The following is a 26,747-nucleotide window of genomic DNA, read 5'->3' as shown; positions in this document are numbered from 1 at the left end:
CAAAAAGGACAAAAAAAAAATCAAGATCAGTTAAATATGAATATAACTAGTCTTACAAACATGTATCTTGCCAAATTTCCTTCTGCAAAAATAACCCCAAATTAAAAAACAAACAAAACAAACAAAACAAACAAAAAAAACTACTGAAAAATATTAACATTTTATTTTATTTTTTTAAAGATGACTGGTAAGGGGATCTTAACCCTTGACTTGGTGTTGTCTGCACCATGCTCACACAGTAAGCCAACCAGCCATCCCTATACAGGATCCGAACCTGTGGCCTTGGTGTTATCAGCACCATACTCTCCCAAGTGAGCCATGGGCCAGCCCAAAATATTAACATTTTCAATCCAAATTTTGTCAGAATTCAATGGTTTAAAACTACTCCATAGGGCCGGCCCGGTGGCGCACTGGAGAGTGCGCCGCTTGGGAGAGCAGCAGCGCTCCCGTTGAGGGTTCAGATCCCATGTGGAGACCGGTTCCCGCTCACTGGCTGAGCGCGGTGCGGGCGCAACACCGAGGGTTGCGATCCCATTGCCGGTCCCCGGTACGGGCGCGACACCGAGGGTTGCGATCCTGTTACCGGTCAGTAAAAAAGACAAAAAGGAAAACAAAAACAAAAAACTACTCCATAGATTTTTTTCTTGGCTTTAAGCCTGAACTAGTGATAAGTTCACAATCAATGCCCTAGGTCCAACATTTTACTTTTATACTGAGAAAGAACAGAGGAGTAGAGTTCAGGGCTTGACTGATGCGTTGCTACAAACTCTCACACCTCCTCAACTTTAATGCTACTATTTAAGGACCTATTATTACGTGCCAGGCAAGGCAGGTATTTTTATCTCTGTTTTGGAGAGGAATAAAATTAGGTTCCGAAAGGTTAGTGTAGAGACAAGGATTCAAACCTGGTCTGACTCCAGAGCCCTGTGCTCTTTACACTATATATCGTATACCTCTCAACTCAGCAAAGGATAATGAAAAAATAGTATTTCATTTTTAGGGAGCAGGCAACTACTCATCCTCAGAGTTCAAAGCATCTGCATCCATGAACTTCCTAAGTATCCCCGCGTTACTTTTCATAAGCAAACAAGGGCCGGCCCGGTGGTGCACTGCTACAGTGCGCCGTTTGGGAAGTGCGGTGGCACTCCCGCCGAGGGTTCGGATCCCACGTGCAGACCGGTGGCTCACTGGCTGAGCGAGGAGCGGGGGCAACACCGAGGGTTGCGATCCCGTTGCTGGTCCCGGTCCGGTACAGGCGCAACACTGAGGGTTGCGATCTGTTGCCGGTCACGAAAAAAGACCAAAAAAAAAAAGAAAAAAAAAAAACAAGCAAACAAGAGGCACTGAGACAATCAGTGGAGAAACCAGTCAGCACGTCAGTGTCTAAATCATAGAGGACAGTTGCATCACCACCTCTAGTGCCCAGAATCTCTTGCCATCTCACCTTGTCCAAATGAATCAATGCTCTTCTTTAGGGTTTCTACATCACAGGTGAACCGGGCTACTCGTCCCAGATCCTCGTCATATTTACGCTCACTAACAAAGTGCTAGAGAAAGGGCAAAGAAAAGCCTCCAAGTTAGACAAACATTATACCTGGAATCTATAGCTTACTGTATATAGATGAAGCAATTCTTTTCAATTGTTTTCTTTTTATTGCTTCAAAGTTTACCAAATGCACATTGTATTACTAAGGGTGGATGACTGAACAAATTCACTCATTTTCTCAAGAGCCCAAAGATCAGTTTGAGAGTTTAATGAAATGCTACAGGACAGTCAAAGACCATTAGGTATAATCAAGAGAAACTATAGAAAAAGGAAAAAAGGAGAAAGAATGTGAAAAAAGGAGAAAGCTGTTGTCCACATCATTCCATTATATATAGAAACAGAGGTACCAAAAATGTTCATAAGCTACAACAATGATCCTAGTTAAATAGATGGCTTGGTGTTCTTTAATAGGAACTTCCTTAGGAAACCCAGTTCATCTCTTTATATAGTAGGATTTCTTGGTCCTTGAAATCAGGACAATTTCTTGAGATGGAAAATCATTCATGTGAAAAGTCAACTTTGCAAATGAGAAGAGTTTATGCTATAAGTAATTTAACCCTTTTCAGCAGACTGAGCTGAGAGGTAACCAATCCATTGGATCAAAAACTAACTACACTATAGAAACTGTGGGAGTAGAAACATACCAGAAATGAAGTGCTTCTGGGGGTCTATTTCAATAAACAATGTCTGAGGTAGCCTGGAATCATTTTTTCAGATGAAAAGAAGATGAGAAAGGAAAGTTAAGGGCCTACATATAATTTGGAAGAATTAAACTCCTCAGAGCAATCCTCTTATCTGTGGGTGGTCTGATCTCACTTCAAATGTATCAGAATCCTCAGGATACATCCAGAAGCACTGAAAGGGAATAAAAATTACCTTTGGGCCTTGAAGTCCTAAAGCTTCAGAGTGCATTTTGGCTCAGGAAAGCACATGAACCTCTTCTAACAAAGCCTTCAGACATGTAATATCAGTCTGAGATTAATTCTGAAACAAATTCTAGGGTTTGTTGAGCCAAAGACATAATAGAAATGACGGAAATAAAGTGATCTGAAATAAGACATTTAAATTGCACAGCACCCACTTCAGTACACTGAAACCGTGGAGAGAAACAGATCCTTAGTCAGCCTGCAGAAATATTTCTAGCAGCTTTTCAGCCACGTGGGAAGCGGAACAGATGAAGCTTGTGAGAGCCAGAATTCGCCTCTAACTCCAAAGGGGTTTCCGGCTTCTCCCAGATAGCTGAATGAGACTGACTGGCATCAACGTAAGGAAGACTTTCTATAAAATTTAGTAATATAGTTTTAGTTAAACAAAAAATGGTAATTTAAAATTTGCATTGTTTGGCTATTTCACTCCAGTAGAGTCTAAGGGGAAGGAGTGAGAGAATAGTAACACTCCTAAGGTTTGCGTAAAACGCCAGGTCAGAATGATTACAAGGATCCTTGCAAGGTCCTAGATGATCGTCCACCTATGTTTTTATTTTACAAAGGCTATTTGTATAGCCTCTGCAGCGAGTCTTCCTCTTAAATATGGCAATAAATCTTATGTGTTCAGAAAGAGCAGAGGTTAAGGGTTCAGGAGTAAAGAAGGCCAACTCCCCTTGTTCATACAGCTCATGGTTTATAAACAATGATTTAGAATGCCAGTGTCCACAACTGTCCATGGATATCCTGACCTCTCTCGGATTCACATGCTTAATCTCAGAAGCACTGTTCTTAATATAAGAAATTAAAAGGTATACTGGCCAGCCACCAGAAAAACCCTGTGACTGCTGAACCCAAGTAATCTTTATAAATAGATTACAATATAATCAATATCTCAAATTGCTAATTTCCTGTATAAAACCAGAATTGACCAACCAATTATTTACTGAAGACCTGCTACATGCCAAGGCACTGTGCTAGGCACTGGGGATACAACAGTTCCCGCCATTTTGTGAAGTTCACCTAGTGGGGGCGGCAGATTAATCAAATGAACATAAAATTTTAACTGTGCTATGAAAGTACAGAATAGGGGAATATGATTGTCAGCGAAGTCAGAAAGGACGAGTAGGTCAAGACGATTATGTGTGCTCAAAGGGAGGGGGAAACAGGAGGGAACGGTAAAAGCTAGTGCAGCTGGAGCACAGAGGACAAGAGGGGCATGGGTATAAACGAGGGTGGTGGCAGAGCCAGACCATGCAGAGCCCACAGACTGTGTTAAGGATTATAGTGTTTATCCTAAAGCAATAAGTTTGTAGCAGGTTACTGCAGTGTGAGAAACAGATACAAAGTGTTGGGGAGGGTGGGGCAATGGCAAAGTGGAGGGACATTATCTGTTAAGAGGCTATTAAAGTCCAAGGAAGAGATCATGGTAGCTTGATCATGATGGTGGTGGTGGAGATGAAGAGAAAAGGTCAGATCTGAGATTTAGAAGAAAGTCAAATGGACAGAGTCTGCTGACAGATTTAATGTGGGAAATAGAGAAATTTCCAAAGGTCTCCAGCTTGGACAACTGGAGAGATGACAGTACTACTTACAGAGAAAGGGAACCTGGAAGAGTGCCAGGTTTGGGAAGGGAAGATCATGAGTTCAATATATTAGCTATGGCCTTGAATAATGGAGGTCTGTTATGTTAGCCCCCAAGGGTAAGAAGAAAGGCAGACAGAAGAAGGAAGTTTTACCTTGATATCAGCTCTGAGCTCAACCAATTGCTCCTCTGACATTCGAACAGCCACATCAGTCATCTTCTTTAGAAGTTCAGCTTTCTTTTGTCGGCTGAGCAAAATTTCCACTGTAGAGGAAAAGAGTATGAATCTTATGTTGCTGCTAAATAGGATAAAGAAGAACTAGAATATAAGCCTTGCAGTATGTATTTGGACAGACAAAGACTTAGCTACCCACTCATCCAGAAAATGAAAATACCAAAGGTCCAGTTTTTACCTTCTGGATGGTCTCCGGAGGCAGTTAAAAGGTGAACATTTTTTAATTTATCACAAAGACTCATAAATCATTTGTCATTTCTCTTTCTCCTCAATCCAAAATTTTTTTATCAAGAAGCATATAAATTAAAATAGAAACATGCACACATAATAAAAAATTCATCTAGAATAAATGGGTATAAAATGAAAAATAAAAGTGTCCCTCCTACTATTAATTTTGTGGTCCTCTCTCCAGAGGAAAACACTGATAATGATTTCTTGTATATGCTTCCAAATACTGTCTATATATATACAACGTATGTATCTCTCCTTTTTTTCCCTTCTCACAAATATAATACACATAGTCCCTCCTTTACCTTAGCTATTTTTACTAAATATATCTTGAAGTTCATTCCCTATTAATACATCTGGATCACCTCCACTCTGTTTAACAGCTACACAGTATTGTACTATGTGGATCTATCACAATTATTTACCAAGTTCCCTAATGCTGGATTTTTAGATTGTTACAGACTTTTAAGAAGCACCTTCTCTGGCAGGCTCCCTGACGAGTAACTCAGATAAGGCCATGGTAGACAACAGACAATAAAAATCTGAAGAGAGAAGAGAGGCAGGGGCTACAGTGGACAAGGGGTAAATGAAATCCTCCCAGGAAGCAGAACTAGGGGCTGACAAATAAACCACTCACAGACTTTTTTTCTCCCATAGGGCAGGGAGTCTGCTATTCCTGTCCAGCAAGATTTGATCATTGCTTTTCCAAGTGGGAATTTTTACTATAATTATCCTCTTCTTTCTGTATCTATGTAATATTGGAGGAGGGAGCATTTAAGTTTTCTTTTAGTTGAAGGGACCTCCAGACCACAACATGCCATATCCAGACCTGGTGGAAGATCTGAAATTACTCAGAAGACCTGGTCTTTCAGCTGCATATACTAACTAAATGAGACTTTGGAGATGTTGCCACTCAAAAGAAGGTGTGCTCTCATTTTGGAAAAAGAGGGATATTGGGTAGCTGAAGGGAAGGACTATAGCAAAGACTGTCAGTCAATTGAATATCCATTCTCCTTTTCTTCTTAACTATCAGAAGTCCAATGTTGTTGGATATCAATGTGCTTAGATAAAAATTTACATTTTCTTGGCTTTGCTGCAGATGAGATGGCCATGTGATATCGTTCAGCCATTGAGATATAAACAGAGCTCACAGGACAGTGTTTACAGGAAAGTTCTTTAAAGGAGTCTTACTCAGCCAGCATGTAACTTTTTTTTTTTTTTTTCTTTTTGTCTTTTTTCGTGTCCGGCAACGGATCGCAACCCTCAGTGTCGCGCCCGTACCGGACCGGGACCAGCAACGGCAACGGGATCGCAACCCTCGGTATTGCTCCCACACCTCGCTCAGCCAGTGAGCGGGAACTGGTCTGTATGTGGGATCCGAACCCTCGGCGGGAGCGCCACCGCGCTCCCAAGCGGCGTACTGTAGCAGTGTGCCACCGGGCCAGCCCCAGCATGTAACGTTTTGCCCCTCTTCAACCGGACCCTTGAGAGGGGTTATCTTTTTTTTTTTTTTTTCCCTTTTTGTCTTTTTTTTCGTGACCGGTAACGGGATCGCAACCCTCGGTGTCGCGCCCGCACCGCGCTCAACCAGTGAGCGGACAGGTCTCTATATGGGATCTGAACCTCTGGCGGGAGCGCCACCACACTCCCAAGTGCCGCACTCTACCGAGTGCGCCACCAGGCCGGCCCGAGAGTGGTTATCTTTTGACCATAGTACAGTCTAAGGGTGGCTGAGTAGAAAGACAGAGGAGCCTGGATCCCTAATGTCATCTTAGAAATGCTTTGCCAGGCTCTGGATTGCTTACCTCTGGACTTTCATTTCATGAGAGAAAAGTAAACTGACAGATATTTAGGCCACGCTCTTGCATGTAGTCAAACCCAATCTCTGATACACATAGAATCCTGTAAACTATTGAGAAGTTAGCCAAATTTATGTTAGAAAAAAACAGAAGTTTCAAAGAGCTGCATCAGGTATTACAGAGAGCCAAACATCTTTAGAAAGTTTACTTAGCCCAACTGTCACACATATGCCATCCATGGGTTGCCCACACCCATTGCCAGGGCATACTTTCCCAATAAGTTAGAAACATGCCTACAAAAGTTTCTTAACACCAAGTCCCAACAGCCACAAATGATCTATTGATCTAGCTCCTAAGATAAAACCTATTTGCCATTCATATCAACTTCAGTTTCTCTTAGCTCCAGCGTTCTGGGATTCGATGACAAAGCTCTAGATCTCAAAACAGAGAACACGTGTTGAGAAAAAATTTCTGCGCATATCAGATAACTCAAGGGACCTAATTATACAACATTGGACAAGTCACTTTTTTCCAAAGTGAGCTTCTTTTCCAAACAAACTTCTTCATTTATGAAATAATAAAAAAAAAAAAAATTAGAAAAACCTACCTACTTCATAGGGTTGATATGAAAATCAAATATGAACATGTGTGAGAAAACTCTGAACTGTGAAGTACTACGAACATATAAATTACTTAATAAAACTATAATGTGTAAAAAAAAAAATAGAAGCATCATCTTGACAGTATTGGTAACTAGTAATTACATTGTATTATTTAGAACCAGAATTTTAAGGGAAAAAGGAGATACAGATATAACACCGATGAAGTTAAATAAAATTCTGTAGCTCTGAATTTAACAAAATAAGATTGGCCATGAATTGGCTGAAGGTAGGTTCATTATATTAGCCTATTTGAAACATATTTTAAAATTTTCTATAAAGGAAAATACATTTTTAAAAGCACCTTCTTCTCAAAAGTAAGAACTATGTCTTCTTACTAGTTTTAGTTTATCTGAAACTTCATCTTCCAAAAGAGAATACTCAGGGGGCTTCTGGTCAAGATAACAGAATAGATGGTCCCCAGCATCACTCACTCCCACAAATCCACCGATTTACAACTATAAAAAAGCAACAACAGCCAAGCTGGGGCCACTAGAGCTCAGGCAAAGAGGAGGGGAGACCTACGGAGCGCATGAAGGTGGGAGAAGAGATGATGAGAGAAAGAAAAAACCACTCCGACTATTTTGTGCTGTGGCTGCTTTAAGGCCGGAGCTGCTGAGTGCACGGAGCAGAAGCCAGCTTGCCACAGCTGTGCCCTTCGGATGAAGTTTCTTGGAGGTGGCAGGGGAGAAGAGGGCCTTGGTGGCCCCCAGGCCAGCCAGACCACTAATCGGGTTCCCATGGACCCACACAGCAGCAAGTAGCCACAACAACTGAAAAAAAGGAGCCACTCAGAGACCAGTGAGTCATCGCAAGGGACAAGCACACGGTGGGTCCCATGGCTAGTGTTTGCAGCACAGGCGATGGGGGAGACAGGCCCACTGGGGGAACATTGGAGCATGGCAAGGACAGCTGACCGGCACCCCAATCAGTGAAGGAACAGTCAGAGGAGACTGTTTAAGAATATAGAATTGCATGGGGTGTTGTTGAAAAGACTCAGGCCCAGATCAGAGTTTCTATACAACCCAGGTATACCGGATTTCACTAGACCTGGAAGTACCTATAAAGTCAACTATTAAAACCTGAGCTGCAAGGGTCAGCCTGTGGCTCACTTAGGAGAGTGTGGTGCTGATAACACCAAAGCCATGGGTTTGAATCCCTATATAAGGATGGCGGTTAGCTCACTTGGGAGAGCATGGTGCTGACAACACCAAGTCAAGGGTTAAGATCCCCTTACCAGTCATCTTTAAAAAAAAAAAAAAACACCCGAGCTGCACAAAAAGCCTTCCCTAGGGAATCAGCAGCAAAGCAGCAATTTAGCTAAACCACACAGCTCAAGTACTGGTCCCCAGAGGAAGTTCCTCTATTTTAGACGTAAGCAAAGGACAAAAAATTAGTTCTGGCCCAGGCACATGGCCAGTGCCTCAGGGCCACCCGGGACCTGAGGCATGGAGCCAAGGACCGGACCCCCCTGCCCCCACAACCAAGCACACCACCAGCGCCAAGGAGCATGCCAAAAACATCACCTCCATGTAGGTGGCCCACCACAGCAACCACAATAACCACGGCTGCCGTGAAAGCAGCTAAATGCCACAACCATCATGCAGATGGTCTGCCAGCCACTGGAATGCATTGACACAAGGAGAGTCACCAGCAGAGACCAAAGAAAAGAGGATGTCTCTTTCCACAAAGCCCATTCCAGAGTGACAGAAGAAGCATCTGCTCTACGATAATACTGGGGGACCTGAACACACCTCTCAGCATTGGACAGATCATCTAGGCAACAAATCAACAGAGTAACCATTACTCTTTCAGAAGGAGAGAAGAAATCTAGGGTTATCAGAGGAGAGAGGGGTGAGAGAGGGGTAAGGGAGGGGGGATAGGGAGAGATTGGACAGGGGCATAAAGAATAAGTACGATTTGTAACAATATATATGCTAGTAATATTGACTTGATCAACATATGTCAACGTTGAACCCCAAAAATATGTATAATCAATTATGACTCAATAAAAATTAAAAAAAAAAAAAATAGTCAGGTATAAGAATGGGCTGAAACTGTCAAATTTATAAATTTTAAGATACTCTGCTCAATGTAAATGAAATCTTACCTCTAAAAAACAGTGGACAGATACATTCTGATACATTCTCAACATTTCAAGTTAAAATGGACCAAAACTGAACTCCGCTCAGAGCTGCAATGCTGCCTCCTCTGGCCCATGACCACAGACACAAGTGATTTCATTGTGAGTTATTATCTCAACCTAGCTTAGCACTTCTTTTTTTTTTTTTTTTTTCCTTTTTGTCTTTTTTTGTGACCAGTAACAGGATCGCAACCCTCAGTGTCGCGCCCGTACCATGACCCGCAACGGGATCGCAACCCTCAGTGTTGCGCCCGCACCGCGCTCAACCAGTGAGCGGACAGGTCTCTATATGGGATCCGAACCCTCGGCGGGAGCACCGCCACACTCCCAAGTGCCGCACTCTACCGAGTGCACCACCAGGCCGGCCCTAGCTTAGCACTTCTAATCTCACCAGTTTGAGAGTGGACTAAAAGAAACAACCTTCCTAATTATAAATCTAGCATTCAGTGCATTAAGTAAAACCCACTACTGTAAAGCCCCAGATCAATGCCACTGTACAAGCTGCAGTATTCCCTTCTTTTCATGTAGTTGTATATCTTTAGCCTAACACTTAACAGAAATGACCAAAAAACAGATACCTTGTTTTTCCATATAAAACCCCACATGTTGTCCAAGTTAGACTCTATTCCTCCAGAATCTATTTTAGTAAGCTTTCAAGGAACCCTAATCACGATTTCTTGAACCCTCAGTTCACTGACTTTTCCCTTACCCAGTGATAACACTGAGTGAAGACTGTTCTACAAACTGAGAAAACAAAATTACGAGACAGCTAATGACAGGCTTGTATATACTCAATTGTAGGCAACCTGTTGATGTCTTCTCTGATTATGCTACAGGTTTTTTTCCAAGTAGAAAAAAAAAAATCACAGTGGAACTGTTTAATCACCAGAGGAAAAAACAAAATAAAACAAAACCCTGGTGGCAGATATCATAACGCAGTCTCTTATACATTCAACTCCACATTCAAAATACTAAAATTTAATATTATTTTTTAAAAAACAGACTGTTTTTGTAAAGTTATTTTGCCTAAAAGGATTCATATGCCAGTGCAGTACAACTGCTCAAGATTGTTTAACTAAATATATAAAACTCTTATGGTAGCATTTATATTGAGCTTTTTGTAATGAGAATTGGGAGGCAGGTACCTACTATTTATTTAGGTAATAGCTTTTATTAAAAGTCAGTCATCTTACTTGCTTCAGCTTTCACCTTGTCCATTTCGGCAAGCAATGCCACTTCCCGATCCATTAAACTAGGAAAAGATGATAAAGGAAAAAGAAGTTTGATCAGAAACTCAAACACGGAAATAACACATTATTAATGGTGGAGAAAGACTGGTGAGTTTGTTCACTAAAAGCACACTACAAAGCAACACTGTATGGATCACATTACATTTCTGATGTGTCATTCTCAACAAAGAATATTTTAAGGGTTTTCAATAAAATAAATAGACACAATTCCCTTTTATTTCTTTATATTACAGCAGACCAGTACCTAAAAGTCCAAGAGTTGAGAACCAGTAGATGGCAGTAGCAAGCTACAAAACAAGTTGTGCTAAAGCAAAAGTCCTCGTGGAAATTACTTATTTCTACGTGTGCACTCACATACTTTATAAAGTCTGTAAAATTTGATGGCTTTGCTTCCAATGAATTTTTACCAAGCAATATCCCTGCTAGGGCATAGTAAATTTATCCATGATTAGCTTTTGTATATCTTCAACAGCTGACCATAGTTGCATCAAGTCCACTGGCACTTTAGTTCTTAGAATGTAGTCAAAAGATAGACATACACATACATTGTGCTGGTTTCTGATAAACATTTAATAGTAATCCAGAAAGGATGGAATTAAAGATTTCTGGTAGGCTTTTTACAGAAAAAGAACATTAAATGGGCAATTAGAATTTTTTCTACTGCAAATGTAAACGGTTTTAGGCACATAAAGCTTTTTTCCATGTCCTTATAAAATAGCCCACAGCCTTCAATGTATAAGGAGACAGTAAGTTACCCTAATATTCAAACTTTGGATGCAAATAATTTTCCTTACCATATTGGTTTTGCTTACTGATGGCAAAAGAAAAATCTAAAATTTTAATACCTGCACAAACATGGAATGTTCCAACTCTCTTCAAATTTGGAGTTCATTCTGATTTCTCCTTTTGAATGGGAATATAACTACAGGGTTAATAAAAGTTTCAATCTTGTTTCTGGTTGTAAAAATGATCATATACACACACACTCATTCAATTTAGCTCAAAATGTAGTTATGTTAGCACAAAGTTAATACGGAGACTACAGTGAGACACACAAAAATGCATAAGACAGGGTCATTTCCTCGAAGAGCAAAATCCTTTATAAGGAAGTGCCAGAGAACACAGGTTTGATAATCATTATGTATGATGTTAATAAACAGACTTGTAACTAAACAAATTTGGTTGGTATATTAATCCAAAAACACCAGACTGGAGAGAAGATAAACTATTGCAGAGTAGCAATTCTTTGCTAAGAAAGCATTTCCCAAACCTTGGCAATATTTTGCTCCAAGAACTCTAGCAGCATTTGGAATACCTAAAAGGCAAAACAAAAGCACAACTGAGACAGGAGCTGCCAGGCCTACAGTCTGACATACCTCTCTTCTGTTGCCAAATCACCTTAAGATACAAACACTGTGTCTACCACATGACAAACTCTGTGTGACTGACAAAGATTGTAAAATATTTATGAAAAGACTTGAGCAAATAAGTAAGCTTTTTGCAGCTTACAATTTTATTATGAAAAGTAGAATGTCATATGGCACTTTTAGCAAGGAAAAAAGTTCTGCATCCACACAATCAGACTTTATGGCAATTTGAGCTAATACACTGTGACAGAATTTTTTTTTTCCTGTGAGAATGACTAGCATCCATTTAAATAAACTGTTTCTTGATTGACTAGCGATCACAAGAAATTCATAGGGCTGTGCATGGACAAACATATGATGTATCCATTAAAAAAAATTAGTTTACATTTTCATGCCAAAAACAATGAAAAGCAATAAGCACTTCTATCTCTTTTTGTTTGTTGTCTTGTTGCCATCTATCGATAACATGTATTGAAACGTCCCATGATGTCATCCCAGCAGAGAAATCTACTGACTGAGGCTGTTGGGATATTTTCTCAGAGAAAAGCTTGGTCTACTTTTGCAATTTTCCATTAAAATTTTCAGAAATCTTTAAAATACAAAAATAAATACACATTAACTTCCTTATCAACATGATCTACTTTTAGGTCATTCATGCTAAAACATTTAGGAGTGACATGTCTGCAACTCCCAAATGATTCCACCAAAACACATACACACAGCAAATACACTGATTACTGTGCCAGCCTTTCAGCTTTTCTGTATATTCGAAAGTTTTCATAATAAAAAGTTGGGGAAATGTGTGCATCACAAAATAAAGATGGGAAGAGTTCAAAAGTGCAAAGTCGGTCGGTCAGGTATAAAGATAAGAGCAGAGGTGTTTTTTACAATTAAAAACGATAGTTTACTGTAACACAATTTTATAACAAAGAAATGTAAGCTAAAGTTTTCCATCTGTTACTGAGCTAAACAGTGGCCTGTCCCAGTATGTATCTGTGGCTAAGAGATTCAAAAGTACTTGTGGTTGAGGTAATAGTTTTTAGATGCCATAACTGCAAGCAATGAATCCTCTCAGACAGTGCTGAAAGCCTCATTCAGACTGTCAGACTTCCTGTTCCCTTGTTCATTCCAACACCTCAGGGTACTAAGCTCCTCTCAAGGCTTTTCCTGAATGGAAATATGCCACATTACGTGTCTGGTACACTGGATTCTGAAACTGCTAATGAAATTCAGATAAATATTGCTGGGACCCTGTTTGGAAAGACAGTAGGTCTTATTAAGCCTGGGCTTTATTCAGTGTAGAGAATTTCTATATCCTCTCTTTAATCATGAAAGATGGTTTTGGATGACCGGTCACTGTTACTAAAGAAAAAAGACTGTAACTGAATGTTCTGTATTTCCTTCCTTCCTTACCAGGACTTCTTACTAACTTTACATTTGCTCAACTTATTCTAAAGTTTTTGCATAATTTAGTTGTTCAGAATAGCGATTCCTGCAGCATTACCATTCACATCTCTAAGACATATTGTGTGGGCTGGCCAGTTAGCTCAGAGCTAACACCATGGTCAAGTGTTCGGATCCCCTTACCAGCCAGCCAAAAAAAAAAAAAAGACACATTGTGTGTACAATCATTTGAAACAAGCCCTTTAATTAACATATTAAATGAACAGCTATTGATTCTTGCTCTTGCCTTCAGTAATTCCTAGGTACCAAAAAAATTGTAAATTATCATTTGTTTATGGTTGCTGCATTAGAAAAACACATAATGGAAACAACTCTGGCAATTTGACAGCCAATTATTTCAAGGGATAATACTCTTTAACCACTCAATAATGTTCTTAGAAAACATTTGTACTTGATTTTATTTGCTGAAAACCTAAAACCTATTTATTCTAAATCCACTAGCCAATTAAAGAAGAAATTCAAGCAAAGCCAATGCAAATGCCTTTTTTTCTTTGAAGACACTTTCCTCTTCCCATATAAAACAACCAAAAAGAAAATTGCCAATAGTTTTTATTAACAGAGAATTAATGATGCTTCATGTACTTTGTAAAACTCCATATTCCACATTGCTGGAGCATAGTATACCTATCTGGGCTCAAAACAAAACCAAAAAACACCAGTTGGGTAGTCATAACATCAAATTGAGCTAAACAATTGGGGCACAACTGAACTGAAAGAACTAGTTTGTTAAATCAAATTCAGACACCATGAAAATTTTGATGGGTCCCTCCTTGTACAGAGTCTTTTACAAAGCATGTGGACATGTGAAGTAGCTTTTAAATTAGTCTGAATTAGCTTTTAAGAAGTTAGAATGTGAATAAAAGCCTTGGATCTTGTGGGATAGGCCCTCTAAGGAATAACCTTTCTTATGTTTTTTTCCAATGGTCAAAAGCACCTCAATTCTAAATTAATCCTAGAGACCATATGACTCCATGATAATATTTTATCATCTATTTAGGAAAAAAGAACCAGTAGCAATCTGTATTACCAAGGAGTATGTTGTTCGAGCTTCCAGTGGGTAAGGAAAAGTGACTGGAATATTAAGCCCATATAGTGAGTGGCTGATCAGCTCCTCATTTGAAACTCTTTTGTTTTTTTGCATCCGCTCTCTGGAATTATTACATCAATGTCTAAAGCTCCAGAAAGAGGAAAGACATGTATGGACTAGGAAGGTAAAGTTTACAGAATAAAACAGACAAGGATACCTAGTAAGACACAGAATAGAACGGTATAGTGGAAAAGTGTCACTTAATACCAGGTATGACTTTGGGCAAATTTTTTTGTGCCCATCTTTTCTCATCTATAAAATGAGCATAATATTACAAGTGATACTGTTATATAGATTAGAGATACTGTGCATAAAAGTTTCTGACATACAATAAAAGCTAACTGGCAGCAGCAATTATTATTTTAATTTCTGTGTCCATCTTGATTTCTCAGTTTCAGCAGAATATCTCTCTAGTAAAATGCCTTCATATTAACTCTAGTAAATTATTATACATTCCAGATCCATTGTCTAAAAATTCTTCAATAAACATGTACACACTAACATAGTGTGGGTAGTTATAAAGAGATAAATCAAAGGTTATTGTAAGTGAAAAGAACACATTAAAAATTATACTCACCCCAGAGACCTGCTGGGGTCCTGAGGTATGGAGCCAGGGGAAGCTGAACCCAGCCGCAACCAGGTAAAGAGCACACCAAAAACACCATTTCCATACGGTCAGTCCACCATAGCCATTGCCATGGCTGCTGCAAAAGTGGCTAGTCTCTATAATAGCAGTCACAGCCACTATGCAGATGGCACTCCAGACTCTCAACTGCACTGACACAAGGAGAGGCACCAGTGGAGACCAAAAAAGAAGAGGTCCTCTCTCCCCACAAAGCACACTCCAGAGTAATAGAAGACTTGATTACACCTGTCTCAGTACTGGACAGGTCATCTAGGCAACAAACCAACAGAGGAGCAGTTAATCTTATCAGATGGAGAGAACAAATCTATGGTTATTGGGGGGAGTTGAAGCGGGGGGAGATTGGATAAGGGGCATAAAGATTAAGTATGACTTGTAGCAATGCATATGCTAATAAAAAAAATTTTTTTAATTATACTTGCACTATGATTACAGCTATTAAGAATACGAGTGAATATAGATAAAGGGCACCAGGGAACATAAAAAATAAAAATCACTTATGTGTTAATGCAGTAGAATTATGTGACTTTTAATTTTAAAAACACATTTATAATTACAGGGCAATATAGTAAAAATAAGAGGAAGTAATGGAATCTTTTAAAGGAAAAAGAAAATTCAGATTCCTCCATCAAATGCTCTCATTCTACCTCAGTCTCTGACTTCACCATCACTACTTTAAGCTACTGCCCCCTTAGCTGTAGCTAGCCGGTGTACAGTCCCTACGTGTCCCTTCTGTGCTTCTGCTTCTACCTCCTGAATGCAGTGTTCTACCTCTATCCTTCCTGCCAATGTAAATTCCATGCTTCTTTCAAGACTTGACAATGTTTTGTTTCTTCCAATAAATCTTTTCTAATTAACACCACTTCACAGTGACCTTGCCCTTAATCTTAATACCCTTCCCGTCACTAAGATGTGACCTGTTTTCAGCATCTTTATTTGGTCTTTAAATTTAAGGATATAATAGCCTTTGGTAAGATTACTGGTAGCTTGATTTAACATAAGAAGAAAACAGAAGCTCAAATAAAAGAAAATAACTTTTCTAAGATCAAAGAGGAATCAGCTAGGAAAAATTTCAAAAGCTTAGCCACAGATTTACATGATTACATGTGCTATATTATCTCAAATTTCTTGATAGTCTTTTCCCCTTACCCATTTCTCCTTTTAATAAATACCTATTGGCTTTCAGAAAACTTTTTATTTAAAAGGGAAGCTGAGCACGTATCTTGTTGGCATTTTTCGGGACAGTATATGACAACCTTCCAAAGCAGTTTATATACTCCAGCTTCATGTTCCACTCCACATTCTGCCTCCTTATTATCTTTAAACTTAAGTCAACTAATAATTCCAACAAGGTAAACCAGATGAATTTTATTAAATAAGAAGAAAAGTAAACTTGGGTCTAGAGATCATTATTACTAAATCACCAATAAGAACAGATTTTAAGTTTTATATGTTGAGAAGCTTCTGATTTTACCTTCTCACAGGTATGTCAGTTTTTATTTGGCATCAAAGTGAAAAGAGTTATCTGAATAATTTCCCTAATGCCCTGTCAGGGGTAATGTAATCTAACTGTTGCAAATCTGTGAGAACCCTTTGCTTTTCTTTTATACTATAACCAACACAAAATGGCTTCCTAAGTGACATTAACTCCAAGCTCTGGTTTGGTGTCAAATGGAGTTAGTGTGCCTGCCAATTATGCCTTGAAGTAGCAACTACCAGGAACATTGAAATAAGGTAGTTTACAAACCCAATCAGCGAGAGAGAAGGGCTTTATACCAGCAAGAAAGGGCAGGTAATCTCTTTCCTCAAGTTAAATTGACCTGGTTGTTACCCTTGCTAATCAATCCTAAATACACAGTTCTCAGGCAGGAAACCATTTCATTTGTCATTTATTGAAGGAGGCTCCTCCTGGCTGGGTTCCAAATCAGCAGGAACTCACAAATCTCCCTCCCGGAACTGTGTTTCTGGTTTAGGCTTGTTCTGAATGGAATCAGACTGGGTAATCAGTTAGCTAAACAATTACGGAGACCAGAGGCTTATCAAAGCAAAGTTGTGATGACCTACACTTAGCTTTTTATTTTCCAAATAAGCCAACAGTATCTGATATGACAAGAGTCCAGTGCAAAGAGTATAGTGCTTTCTCCCAGAGATTTAGACAGAGGAAAAAAATCAGTTATATAGAAAAATTTCTAAGAGAAGTTAGAGCTTAATTTAAGGAGAGTTTTGGAGATTTGGTCAGATTTAGATAAACATAGAAGTAAAGGAAAGTGTATCGGGCTGGGAAAGTGGCATTGACTAGTATATGGAAGAGGAAATGTGAATGTTAAGTTTTGAGACGATGAGTAATTTGGCAGGAGCAAAAACGTGTGTTTAGAAAAACAGAAGACATGACATTAAGTTTCTAGCTATAAAACATGAAAGGTGAAACTCAGGGTTCAGGGTTCAGTACTAGAAGAATTCTCTATCTTAAAAGTACTTTTTCATTATGATGATTTAACTGTTTGGAGGCATTATTCCATCTCTGTTATTTCATTCTTTCAATTCCAGAGACCAGAAGGACCAAGAGGACCCACACTCCCCTCTATCTCATTTGCTATGGCACAAAGTGACTAGACTAAGTTTGTGAACAGAGACACAGTTGGGTATGACCTAAGGGAACAGTCCATGGTCAGGCAGCAAGAAAATGGAAGGATGTTTGGGAGGTAGAGTGGTATACGTTCTCTCTACTCATGAACACTTCCTCTCTTATTTCACATCTAGGCAGTTCTTACAAATAAGCAGAGTGAACAGTCCTAAATCCCAAAACATCAACCTAGCTGCTTGTCTTGTCATTTTGATTAATTTGGTTCTTAAGCCATTTCCATTAAAAAAAAAATCTCTTACAATATGCAAATACCCCTCAGAAAAGAGTTATGGTTTAAATATCAGTTAACACCTTAATACCTAATAGTTAAAACAACTTTGGCTGCCTAGGAAACATTAGAATTACTATGGTTTAAATGTGTCCCCCAAAGCTCATGTGTTGGTAACTTAACCCATAATGCAACAGTGTTAGAGGTAGACCTTTACGAGGTGATTAGGTCATGAGGGCTCTGCCCTCATGAGTGAATTAATGTTGTTACTGGGGAGTGGGATTCCTATAAGAGCTTCTCTGGCTCTCTCTCACATGTACTCTCTTACCCTTCCACCTTCCACCACGGGATAATGCAGCAAGGCGGCTCTGACCAGATGTGGGCCCCTTGCCCTTGGACTTCCCAGCCTCCTGAACTCTAAGAAATAAATCTCTGTTCATTATAGGATACCCAGCTTCAGGTATTCTGTTATAGCAATGCAAAACAGACCAAGACAAATACGAGGGCACTTCAAAAAGTTAGTAGAGGGCCAGCCCGTGGCTCACTTGGGACAGTGTGGTGCTGATAACACCAAGGCCCCGGGTTCGGATCCCATATAGGGATGGCCGGTTCGCTCACTGGCTAAGTGTGGTGCTGACAGCACCAAGTCAAGGGTTAAGATCCCCTTACTGGTCATCTTTAAAAAAAAAAAAAAAAAGTTAGTAGAAAGATTTGTATTAACTTTTAATTCTATCTTTCCACAAACTTTTTGAAGTACTCTCATATATTTCTTCCCCAAAAAGATTCTATAATCAAATACATTTGATAAAGAGCATAGTATAGCTTCTTCCTGTAATTCACAATGCACATTAGCATTGAAGGGCACTGAGAAGGCCAGTAGTAATATTTTGAAAAGTATTTTCAAACCTCTTTTACTACTAAACTTGGATTTCCCTACAGAACACATATTAATGTATTTTAAGAAGTGAGTATTCTGTAGAACACAGTTTGAAAAAGTTAAAAACAAATCAATGATTAATAATAGGGCACAGAAGAGACTGTTGGGGTAGGGTGCATTAAGGATGAAAGAAGATAGGAAAGCAAAGATAGTTCTTTCCTACTTTATAATTTTGTTCAAAAATGTCATGTCATTTGTTATAGGCTCCTGGTTTAAAAGACAGACCCTAAAGTAAGAGTGTATGACCCGTTCTATAATTATCCCTTTCCAAACAATATTAACCTCAAGCCCACTTCTAGAGCACTGTGAGCTTTCTGTACTACTCGTTCCAACACTGTGCCTGAAAGAAGTAGAAGAAAGCAGAAAGCTAAAAATACCATAAGATTTTTGTCTCTCCCCACTAAGTAGAGTAGTTAGAAGTCAGGAATTAAAGAAATAGGTGAATGGCTGATGATCTTTAAAAGTGATCACTTTTATGCTACTGATATCAAGTGCAACTTAACTTACCAGCTCTGCAATTCAGCAAAAGCTTGTTTCATTTTCTTAATGGAAGCATCCATCTCTTCTTTAACTACAACTCGATACCGTGCAAGAGACACTGTGCAGCGCTGCAGGTCTTTTACAGACTTTTCAATATTGGAACCTAGGGGGGAAAACCCAAGAATTACTAAAAAAAGAAGCACAGGTAACTTGAAAGTTGGAGCTGAACACCTAAGAAAAATGTCATGTGGACTAAGAATGCTTCTTAAATAACCACTCTCCCTGACAAAAAAACTGATGTTTTCCATAGATTTTCAGAAAAATAAATATGCTGGTCAAGATAGAGTAACAAGAATTGAATTTACCCTCCTATCTTAAACAACTAAACACACACACACACACACACACACACACACACACACACACACACACACACAATATATATATATATATATATGAAGCAATGACTGTCAGACAATGGACAACAGGTAGTACTTTCCCCTTGAGAAAACAGAAACAATTGAAATGAGGCCTATTTTCTCCCCAAGTTACTGCCTCAAGAGAGTTTCCAGGTTGCAATGCAGAGAGAACAAATCATAAACTGAGCTTGGCAGTCTCCCTGAATTGAGGGGACAGAGGTGAGAATTCAGGGAGGCCAAAGTGGCTAGAATTCTCAGGGCAGAGTACTAGAGAGAAGAGAGACAGCTACATTACATAAATAAGAAAGCTGCACAAACATCTCCAGGGGATTATGAGTACTGATCAGTGCATGGGTGTGAGGAAACTACCCAAGACTTCACCCAGGGGAGAACCACCACTGGAAAGGAACAGGCGGAACAATCCCCAGAGCTCATCCAGGCCAGGAATTTGTGTTCCCACCAGCCAAGTGGAAAAATCTCACAATACATGGAACATCAGGCAGAGAACTTGGAAGTGTATTGCCTTTGTAAAGAGGCAAGATTAGCTCTAGACTAAAGGCTGCTCCACTTGACAAAGCTTAAAAGCAAGCCTCAAACTGTTTCCACATAACTGAGTTCCAGAACAAATCACAAGAACATTTAAAGAAATTCAAAAATATCTAGCAATCAACAAAACAAAATTCACAATGTCTGGTATCCAATAAAAAATCATCTCACTTTGGCAGCACATATACTAAAATTGGAACAATACAGAGAAGATTAGCATGGCCCCTGCACAAGAATGACACACAAATTTGTGAAGTGTTCCATATTTTTGAAAATTATATTAAGTGAAATAAGCCAGGCACAGAAAGAGAAGTACCGCATGTCCTCACTTATATTTGGGAGCTAATAACAATAAATAAATAAATATACAAACAAATAAACGGGAGGGGGGAAGAAGACACAACAATCACAATAATTCCTTGAACTTGTTAAGATGTGCGAACAAATACGATGTTGATGGGGGGGGAGGGGGAAAAGGAGGAATTAGTAAAGGAACATGAAAATCAACTACATTGTATATTGATAAACAAATAATAATAATAAAATAAATCATCAGACATAAATAGAAGTAGAAAAATATGACCCATAATGAAGATGAAAATCAATCAACAGAAACAGATGAAGAAATGACACAAATGATATAACCAAGTAGACAAGGACATCAAACGGCTATTATAATCAGATACCATATGTTCAAGAAGGCAGAGGAAAGCACAGCATGTTAAGGAGAGATATGAAAGATACAAAGGTTCTTCAAAAAGTACATGGAGAGATTCGTATTATCTTTTAATTGTATTCTTCTACAAACTTTTTGAAATACGCTTATATTTTAAAATTCCTAAACTGAACTTCTAGAGATGGAAAAAATAATGCCTAAGATGAAAAATACATTTGATAGAATTAACAGCATACTAGAAACTGCCTAAAAAAATTTTTTTTAAAGATTAATGAATTTGAAGACAGCAATTTTACAAACTATCCAAAATGAAATGTAACACAGAGAGAAAAAAGACCTAAGAAATCCTACTTGAATAGGTATCAAATTTTCAAAACTCCCTAAATGATATGGACATTACAAAATTAAAAGTTTTCTCTCTATAGTGCAGTTTGAAGCATCACATGTGGGAAAGCCAGTTTTGTAGAAAAAGATGAAATATACTTATCTATGCAACACATTTTAACCAGTTTCCAGGAGTTCTATTAATCTTTCTATATTCACCAATGCCAAAGTTAAATATACAACTGACCTTTGGAATCATGAATCAAAAAAGTTTTTAATTGTGCCAACATACACAATTTCAATTTTTCTTTTTTTTTTTTTTTCCTTTTTGTCTTTTTTCATGACCGGCAACGGATCGCAACCCTCAGTGTCGCGCCCGTACCGGCCTGGGACCGGCAACGGGATCGCAACCCTCGGTGTTGCTCCCTGCACCTCACTCAGCCAGTGAGCGGGAACCGGTCTGTATGTGGGATCCGAACCCTGGGCGGGAGCGCCGCCGCGCTTCCCAAGTGGCGCACTGTAGCAGTGCGCCACCGGTCCGGCCCCACAATTTCAATTTTTAATTTAAATTCTTCCTCATATCTCAATTTGATTTCTTTTAGAACCTACCTAAAAGCTTTCAAGCCTCATGATTATATATCTCCTTTTATTTTTGCTTGACTGAATAATCTCAGACTTGCTGTTCTGCAGCAAGCTGAAGGCTACTAGAAAGATGAAAAAGAAGAGCTTCACTAATTAAAATTTAGCTATGTGGAATAAATAATTTAATAAAGAGCTATAGGTTACAAGTGTCCCTTACATTTGTTTCACTTGTTCAATAGAGTGGACCTCCACATGCTTAGATGTACGAAACTTAGAGGGTCTATTATTTGTTTGTTTAATTACTGGCTGCTTATTTAAATGATTACCATAGTTTAAAAAAAAAAAAAAAAAGCAAAGAGCTACCACTAGTCACTGCTAAGTACTTACTTAAGAGAAAATGATCTTGTTTAAAGCTAGGCTGTCAGACATCAGTAAGAGCAGAAGTTGTAAAGAGGAGTGAAAATATTTCCTTAAAATGTCATGTCAGAGATGGAAGAGCTTTTTACTTGTTGAGTCAACCAGGAGATAAAAATGAAAGAAACAGCACAAAAGTTACAGTAAAGCAAATAAAAGAAATATGTTGATGTTAGCAGATAAGTCATCCTGGCAGTAGAGTTTGCCTTTAATTCACAAAAAGGGTCCCTGTCATTGAAATAAGACTATACAGCATTTAAACTACTATCAGACTTCAACTGTGTACACAGAGGTAGGAAAGGGCTGGTAGTCACTGCCTGGAAAACAGAAAAATTATTACCTAAATCCTTCTGAAAACTTATCTAGGGGAACAAAGAGATAATTTGCCATCTTTAGCCAAAAACAGATTTTTCAGTCTCTCTCACAAGTGGGCCTCTGATTTACCTAGCTTTTTATTGGTGGAGGAGAATGGAACATCTTCCATCCCCAGATTTGAAAACTGAGGTCCTGTGGTAGGTCTTGAGAGAGATTTGGCAGCATTCCTGGATTGTTGAGAATTCTTAACATAGTGCATAGTTAAAGACTTAGACTCAAAATCAGCGACACCATTCTCCAGCATGGATCCTGTCCAAGAAAGGGGACAGTATTTTAGAGCACAATTCAGGAGTAAATGAATCAAGCAGTCTTAAGTACAAAAAGAAAACAAGTGAAATTTTTTTAGGTAAAACCTTGCCTCTTAAAAGGTTGTGAACAAAATCAACTGACAAAATACAACAAAGATCAGAATCAGGGGGTGTGGCTATCAGTAGCTCCTGGCTCGGCCCTACGCAGCATCCGGAATGAAGAAAAGAGGAGTCTGTGGTTAAACCATCTTTAGATAGGAGTCTCGTTCCCTGTAGAGCTCAGTAACTTCCTTGTAGCTTTTTAGCTTCTCTGCAGCTCTGGCAGAAGGAAGCAAAGATAGTATCACCAATTTCTGCTAGTTTCCTTAAGTTAAAGAGAGAGAGTTTTACAGTCTCTCAGGGAAAGAAGAATTTAAAAAGCTTTGGGTGATAGAGTAAAGAGTTAGGAGAAGAGAGGAAAGCTAGCTTAGGAAAAAAATGAAAGCCTATCACTGGTTTGTTTCAGCTCAGTGTAGATGCAACATTTTTCTTTAAGTTTTGTGTATGTGAACTAATCAATAAAAGAACATCTAAGAAGCACAACTTCATTCTTACATTGGCATTACATTTATAAAGCCAGAAGCAGCAATGCAAGGGGAACTGAATTAACAAATAAGTAATTTTTAAAAAGACAGATATTCCCAGTGTCTTCCCAGTCCTCAACAAAATGGTTAACAAAGAAATGTACAAGATACATGATTAGTGTTACAACTAACAGTAATCTTGACTACTGGAAAACAAATATGGGACTGCAAAAGCCAACAGTCTGGTTGTCATGAAAGCTGGGATTATAGTTACATATTCTTCACTGTGTTGGGTCATAGAAGAATAATATCAACATCATCATCTCATCATCATCATTTTCCTTAATAAGTCCACAATTTTTAAAAAACATCGTAAAGTCATCTTTTGCAGTCTCTAAACACTAAGATACTCCTCTGCTATTAAGTTAGAAGATTTCCACATGACTGATTTAGACTAGAGTTAAAATATAAGACAATGGAATAAGAATTATATTTTTCTTGGCCTTTGATAATTATAAAATGTGACTCTGATGCAAAAGGTAACAAAAACTATAAAGTAAAAGACCAACTAGATTTTATTGTTTGCTTTCTCAACCAGGAGGCCCCATATTTTTCAACTGAATGCAACTTTTCAAAAACCTATTTAAAAACTCACCTGTTCTATCCAACATATCTGGCGTGGCAGACTCAGGATCCTCCAATTCTCTGGCATCAACTGAAAGTGTCTCCAAACCTTCACTGAGTGAGTCCCCAGACTCAGTATCATTGATGGCACCATTGACATGGTAATCATTAATACCACCTTTCTCTGAGGAAGGAGCAAACTGCTCCTCTTGAGTGGAAACCGATTTACTGGAATCTGGGATACTGTTTCTTGCTTCTGCAGCAGATTTTGGTTTGCTTTTCTTCTTTTTGTTCTAAAGTTATTAAAGAGTAGAAAAAAAGAAAAGAAAAAGAAGACCCCCACCACAATCCAGAGAGGTAACTCCAGCTACTCAAAGGTAACCAATGTCACCAATTTCTCATATGTTCTTCCAGAAACTGATCACATTTTTGTATAAGTTGTACTATTGCCTAAACCCACCTTAAGCAAAATCAAAAGATAAACTACAAAATGTGAAAAAAAATGCAACTTATATTCAAGAGAGATAAATATATACAGAGCTCTAACAAAAACAAAATAATAACCCAATAAAAATGATATAAACATAGGGAATGAAGTGTAACCACAGTCTAATAAGATACATATAAATTAAAACTGCACTGCAATTGTCATTTCTCATCTATTAGATTAGCACAGAGCAAAAAGTATGATAACATTACAGGTTTGATAGGGTTAAGGGTACAGAGAAACAGGCATTTTCACATATTACTTGTGGGAGTGTAAAGTGGTACTCTTTCCAGCAATCTAGTAATACTTACCAAAATTACAAATGCACATACCCTTTGAACAGCAATTTACTTCAGGAATTTACCCTAGGCCAAACTAACATGTGCAAAATGATATATACAAGGTACTTCAAAAAGTTGGTGGAAAAATAAAATTAAAAGGTAATACATATCCTTCTATGAACTTTTTATACACACACACAAACACAAAAGGTTATTCATCACAGTATTGTTACTAATAGCAAAGGATTGGAAGCAACTTAAATATTCATCAACAGGGGACTGGTTAAGTAAAATATGGTATATCCAAACATTAGGATGACTATACATCCATAAAAAAACAAGAAAGCTCTTTATATATCCAGGCACGGAATAAGCACCAATATATATTACATGATAAAAAGAACAGGCAAAGAGAATAAATATTCATCTTTGCTTATATATGTATAAAATATCCTGGAAGATCCATAAGAAACTGATACTACTGTTTGCCTTGGGGGTGAAGAACCAAATGGCTGGGGTATTAACTTTTGTACCTTTGAATTTCGAGCCATGTGAATATATTACCCTATGCAAACAGTAAAATTAAAACAAACAAGCCCTTAACCTTTTTTTGTCAACCCACAGATCTACTGGCAATACTTAATTCTCTTCCTAAGGCTAGAATGATATAACTGAACCAATTTTCCCCAAGTCCTTTCTGTGGCCTTCTCCAGCAGGAGCACTACTGAACTCTCGATGTAATTTTCTCCTCTGCACAGCTCTCATCTTTCTTTCTCTTTAAATACTTTCTTCCGTGTGAACTGGCTAAGTTTTCATATCATTGTCCTGGGTATATACCGTCGCAGTAACTGCTCATAGTCACATCTTATTAGACTAATTCCAACAGCTAACTGGACTAAATTTGGGCATTTGGGACTGCCAAACAGAAGCCATTTTTCTTTTTCTTTTTTTTTTTTTTAAAGATGACCGGTAAGGGGATCTTAACCCTTGACTTTGGCGTTGTCAGCACCACGCTCAGCCAGCGAGCTAACCGGCCATCCCTATATGGGATCCGAACCCAGGGCCTTGGTGTTATCAGCCCCGCCCCCTCCCGAGTGAGCCATGGGCCGGCCCCAGAAGCCATTTTTCTTTTTCTTTTTTTTTTTTTTATAGATGACCGGTAAGGGGATCTTAACCCTTGACTTTGGCGTTGTCAGCACCACGCTCAGCCAGCGAGCTAACCGGCCATCCCTATATGGGATCCGAACCCAGGGCCTTGGTGTTATCAGCACCGCACCCTCCCGAGTGAGCCATGGGCCGGCCCCAGAAGCCATTTTTCTTTTTCCAAAAAAAAATTTTTTGTGGCTGGCCAGCCAGTACAGGAATCCAAACTCTTGACTTTGGTGTTATAACACCATGCTCTAACCAACTAAGCTAACTTTCTTTCTCCAAATTTTAAGAAACTTGTGTGTCTCCACACACTTTTCCAGCTTCATGCATGTCTCATATCACTAATAACTTATAATCCTGGGCCAACAAATTAAGAAACTAGTATTTTCCAGAACACTCTCAGCTATCTAAGTTGGGTGAAAGCAGAGGGAAGAAGTTAAATAGTCAAAGCTATGGATATGAAGAACTTCAGGAAACCTGTAGTAGTATTAGGTACCCCTTGGGAGAACTTCTCAAGGGTCACTGAGGCCAAGCCCAGTTTGGTCAAAACATGACAAGTGATTTAGTCATCAAGAAAGCACTTCAGAATTCCAGCACAAACCTCATACAGGAAAAGAACACCCCAAACAGAATTCATACAGATTCTTCATTAAAATCCATACTTCAAGCATTTCCTGAAGAGTTTACATTTAGGGTGCAGAGCTATGGGAAGAATTTTAAGACCAACTGATATCCTTTAGAAAAAGCAGTTTGGTTTTAATGGATAAGGAGAAGGGAACAAGAACTAAATGTTAGGCATTCTATCAGGTACTTGTATTTATTAGTATTATTTTCCTGTTTTACAGATGAGCAAACTAAGGC

General features: G+C 38.7%; 1 protein-coding gene across 2 annotated transcripts in view; it reads right to left on the bottom strand.

The window, feature by feature from the left end:
* Nucleotides 1-26,747, bottom strand: part of SPATS2 (spermatogenesis associated, serine-rich 2) — a 132,209-nt gene that overhangs the window by 3,123 nt on the left and 102,339 nt on the right. For both annotated transcript variants that reach the window (XM_008582746.1, XM_008582753.1), the window contains 6 exons: nucleotides 24,001-24,262; nucleotides 22,604-22,783; nucleotides 19,226-19,361; nucleotides 10,312-10,370; nucleotides 4,209-4,318; nucleotides 1,445-1,547 (listed from right to left, as the gene is read on the bottom strand). In XM_008582746.1, coding sequence (XP_008580968.1) covers nucleotides 1,445-1,547; nucleotides 4,209-4,318; nucleotides 10,312-10,370; nucleotides 19,226-19,361; nucleotides 22,604-22,783; nucleotides 24,001-24,262 — 850 coding nt within the window. The remainder of the gene's footprint in view (nucleotides 1-1,444; nucleotides 1,548-4,208; nucleotides 4,319-10,311; nucleotides 10,371-19,225; nucleotides 19,362-22,603; nucleotides 22,784-24,000; nucleotides 24,263-26,747) is intronic.

This window comes from Galeopterus variegatus, unplaced genomic scaffold (assembly GCF_000696425.1).
Source record: "Galeopterus variegatus unplaced genomic scaffold, G_variegatus-3.0.2 Scaffold95, whole genome shotgun sequence".
NCBI lineage: Eukaryota > Metazoa > Chordata > Mammalia > Dermoptera > Cynocephalidae > Galeopterus > Galeopterus variegatus.
The sequence above is the reverse complement of the archived record's forward strand: the minus strand, read 5'-3'. Positions and strand labels throughout refer to the sequence as shown.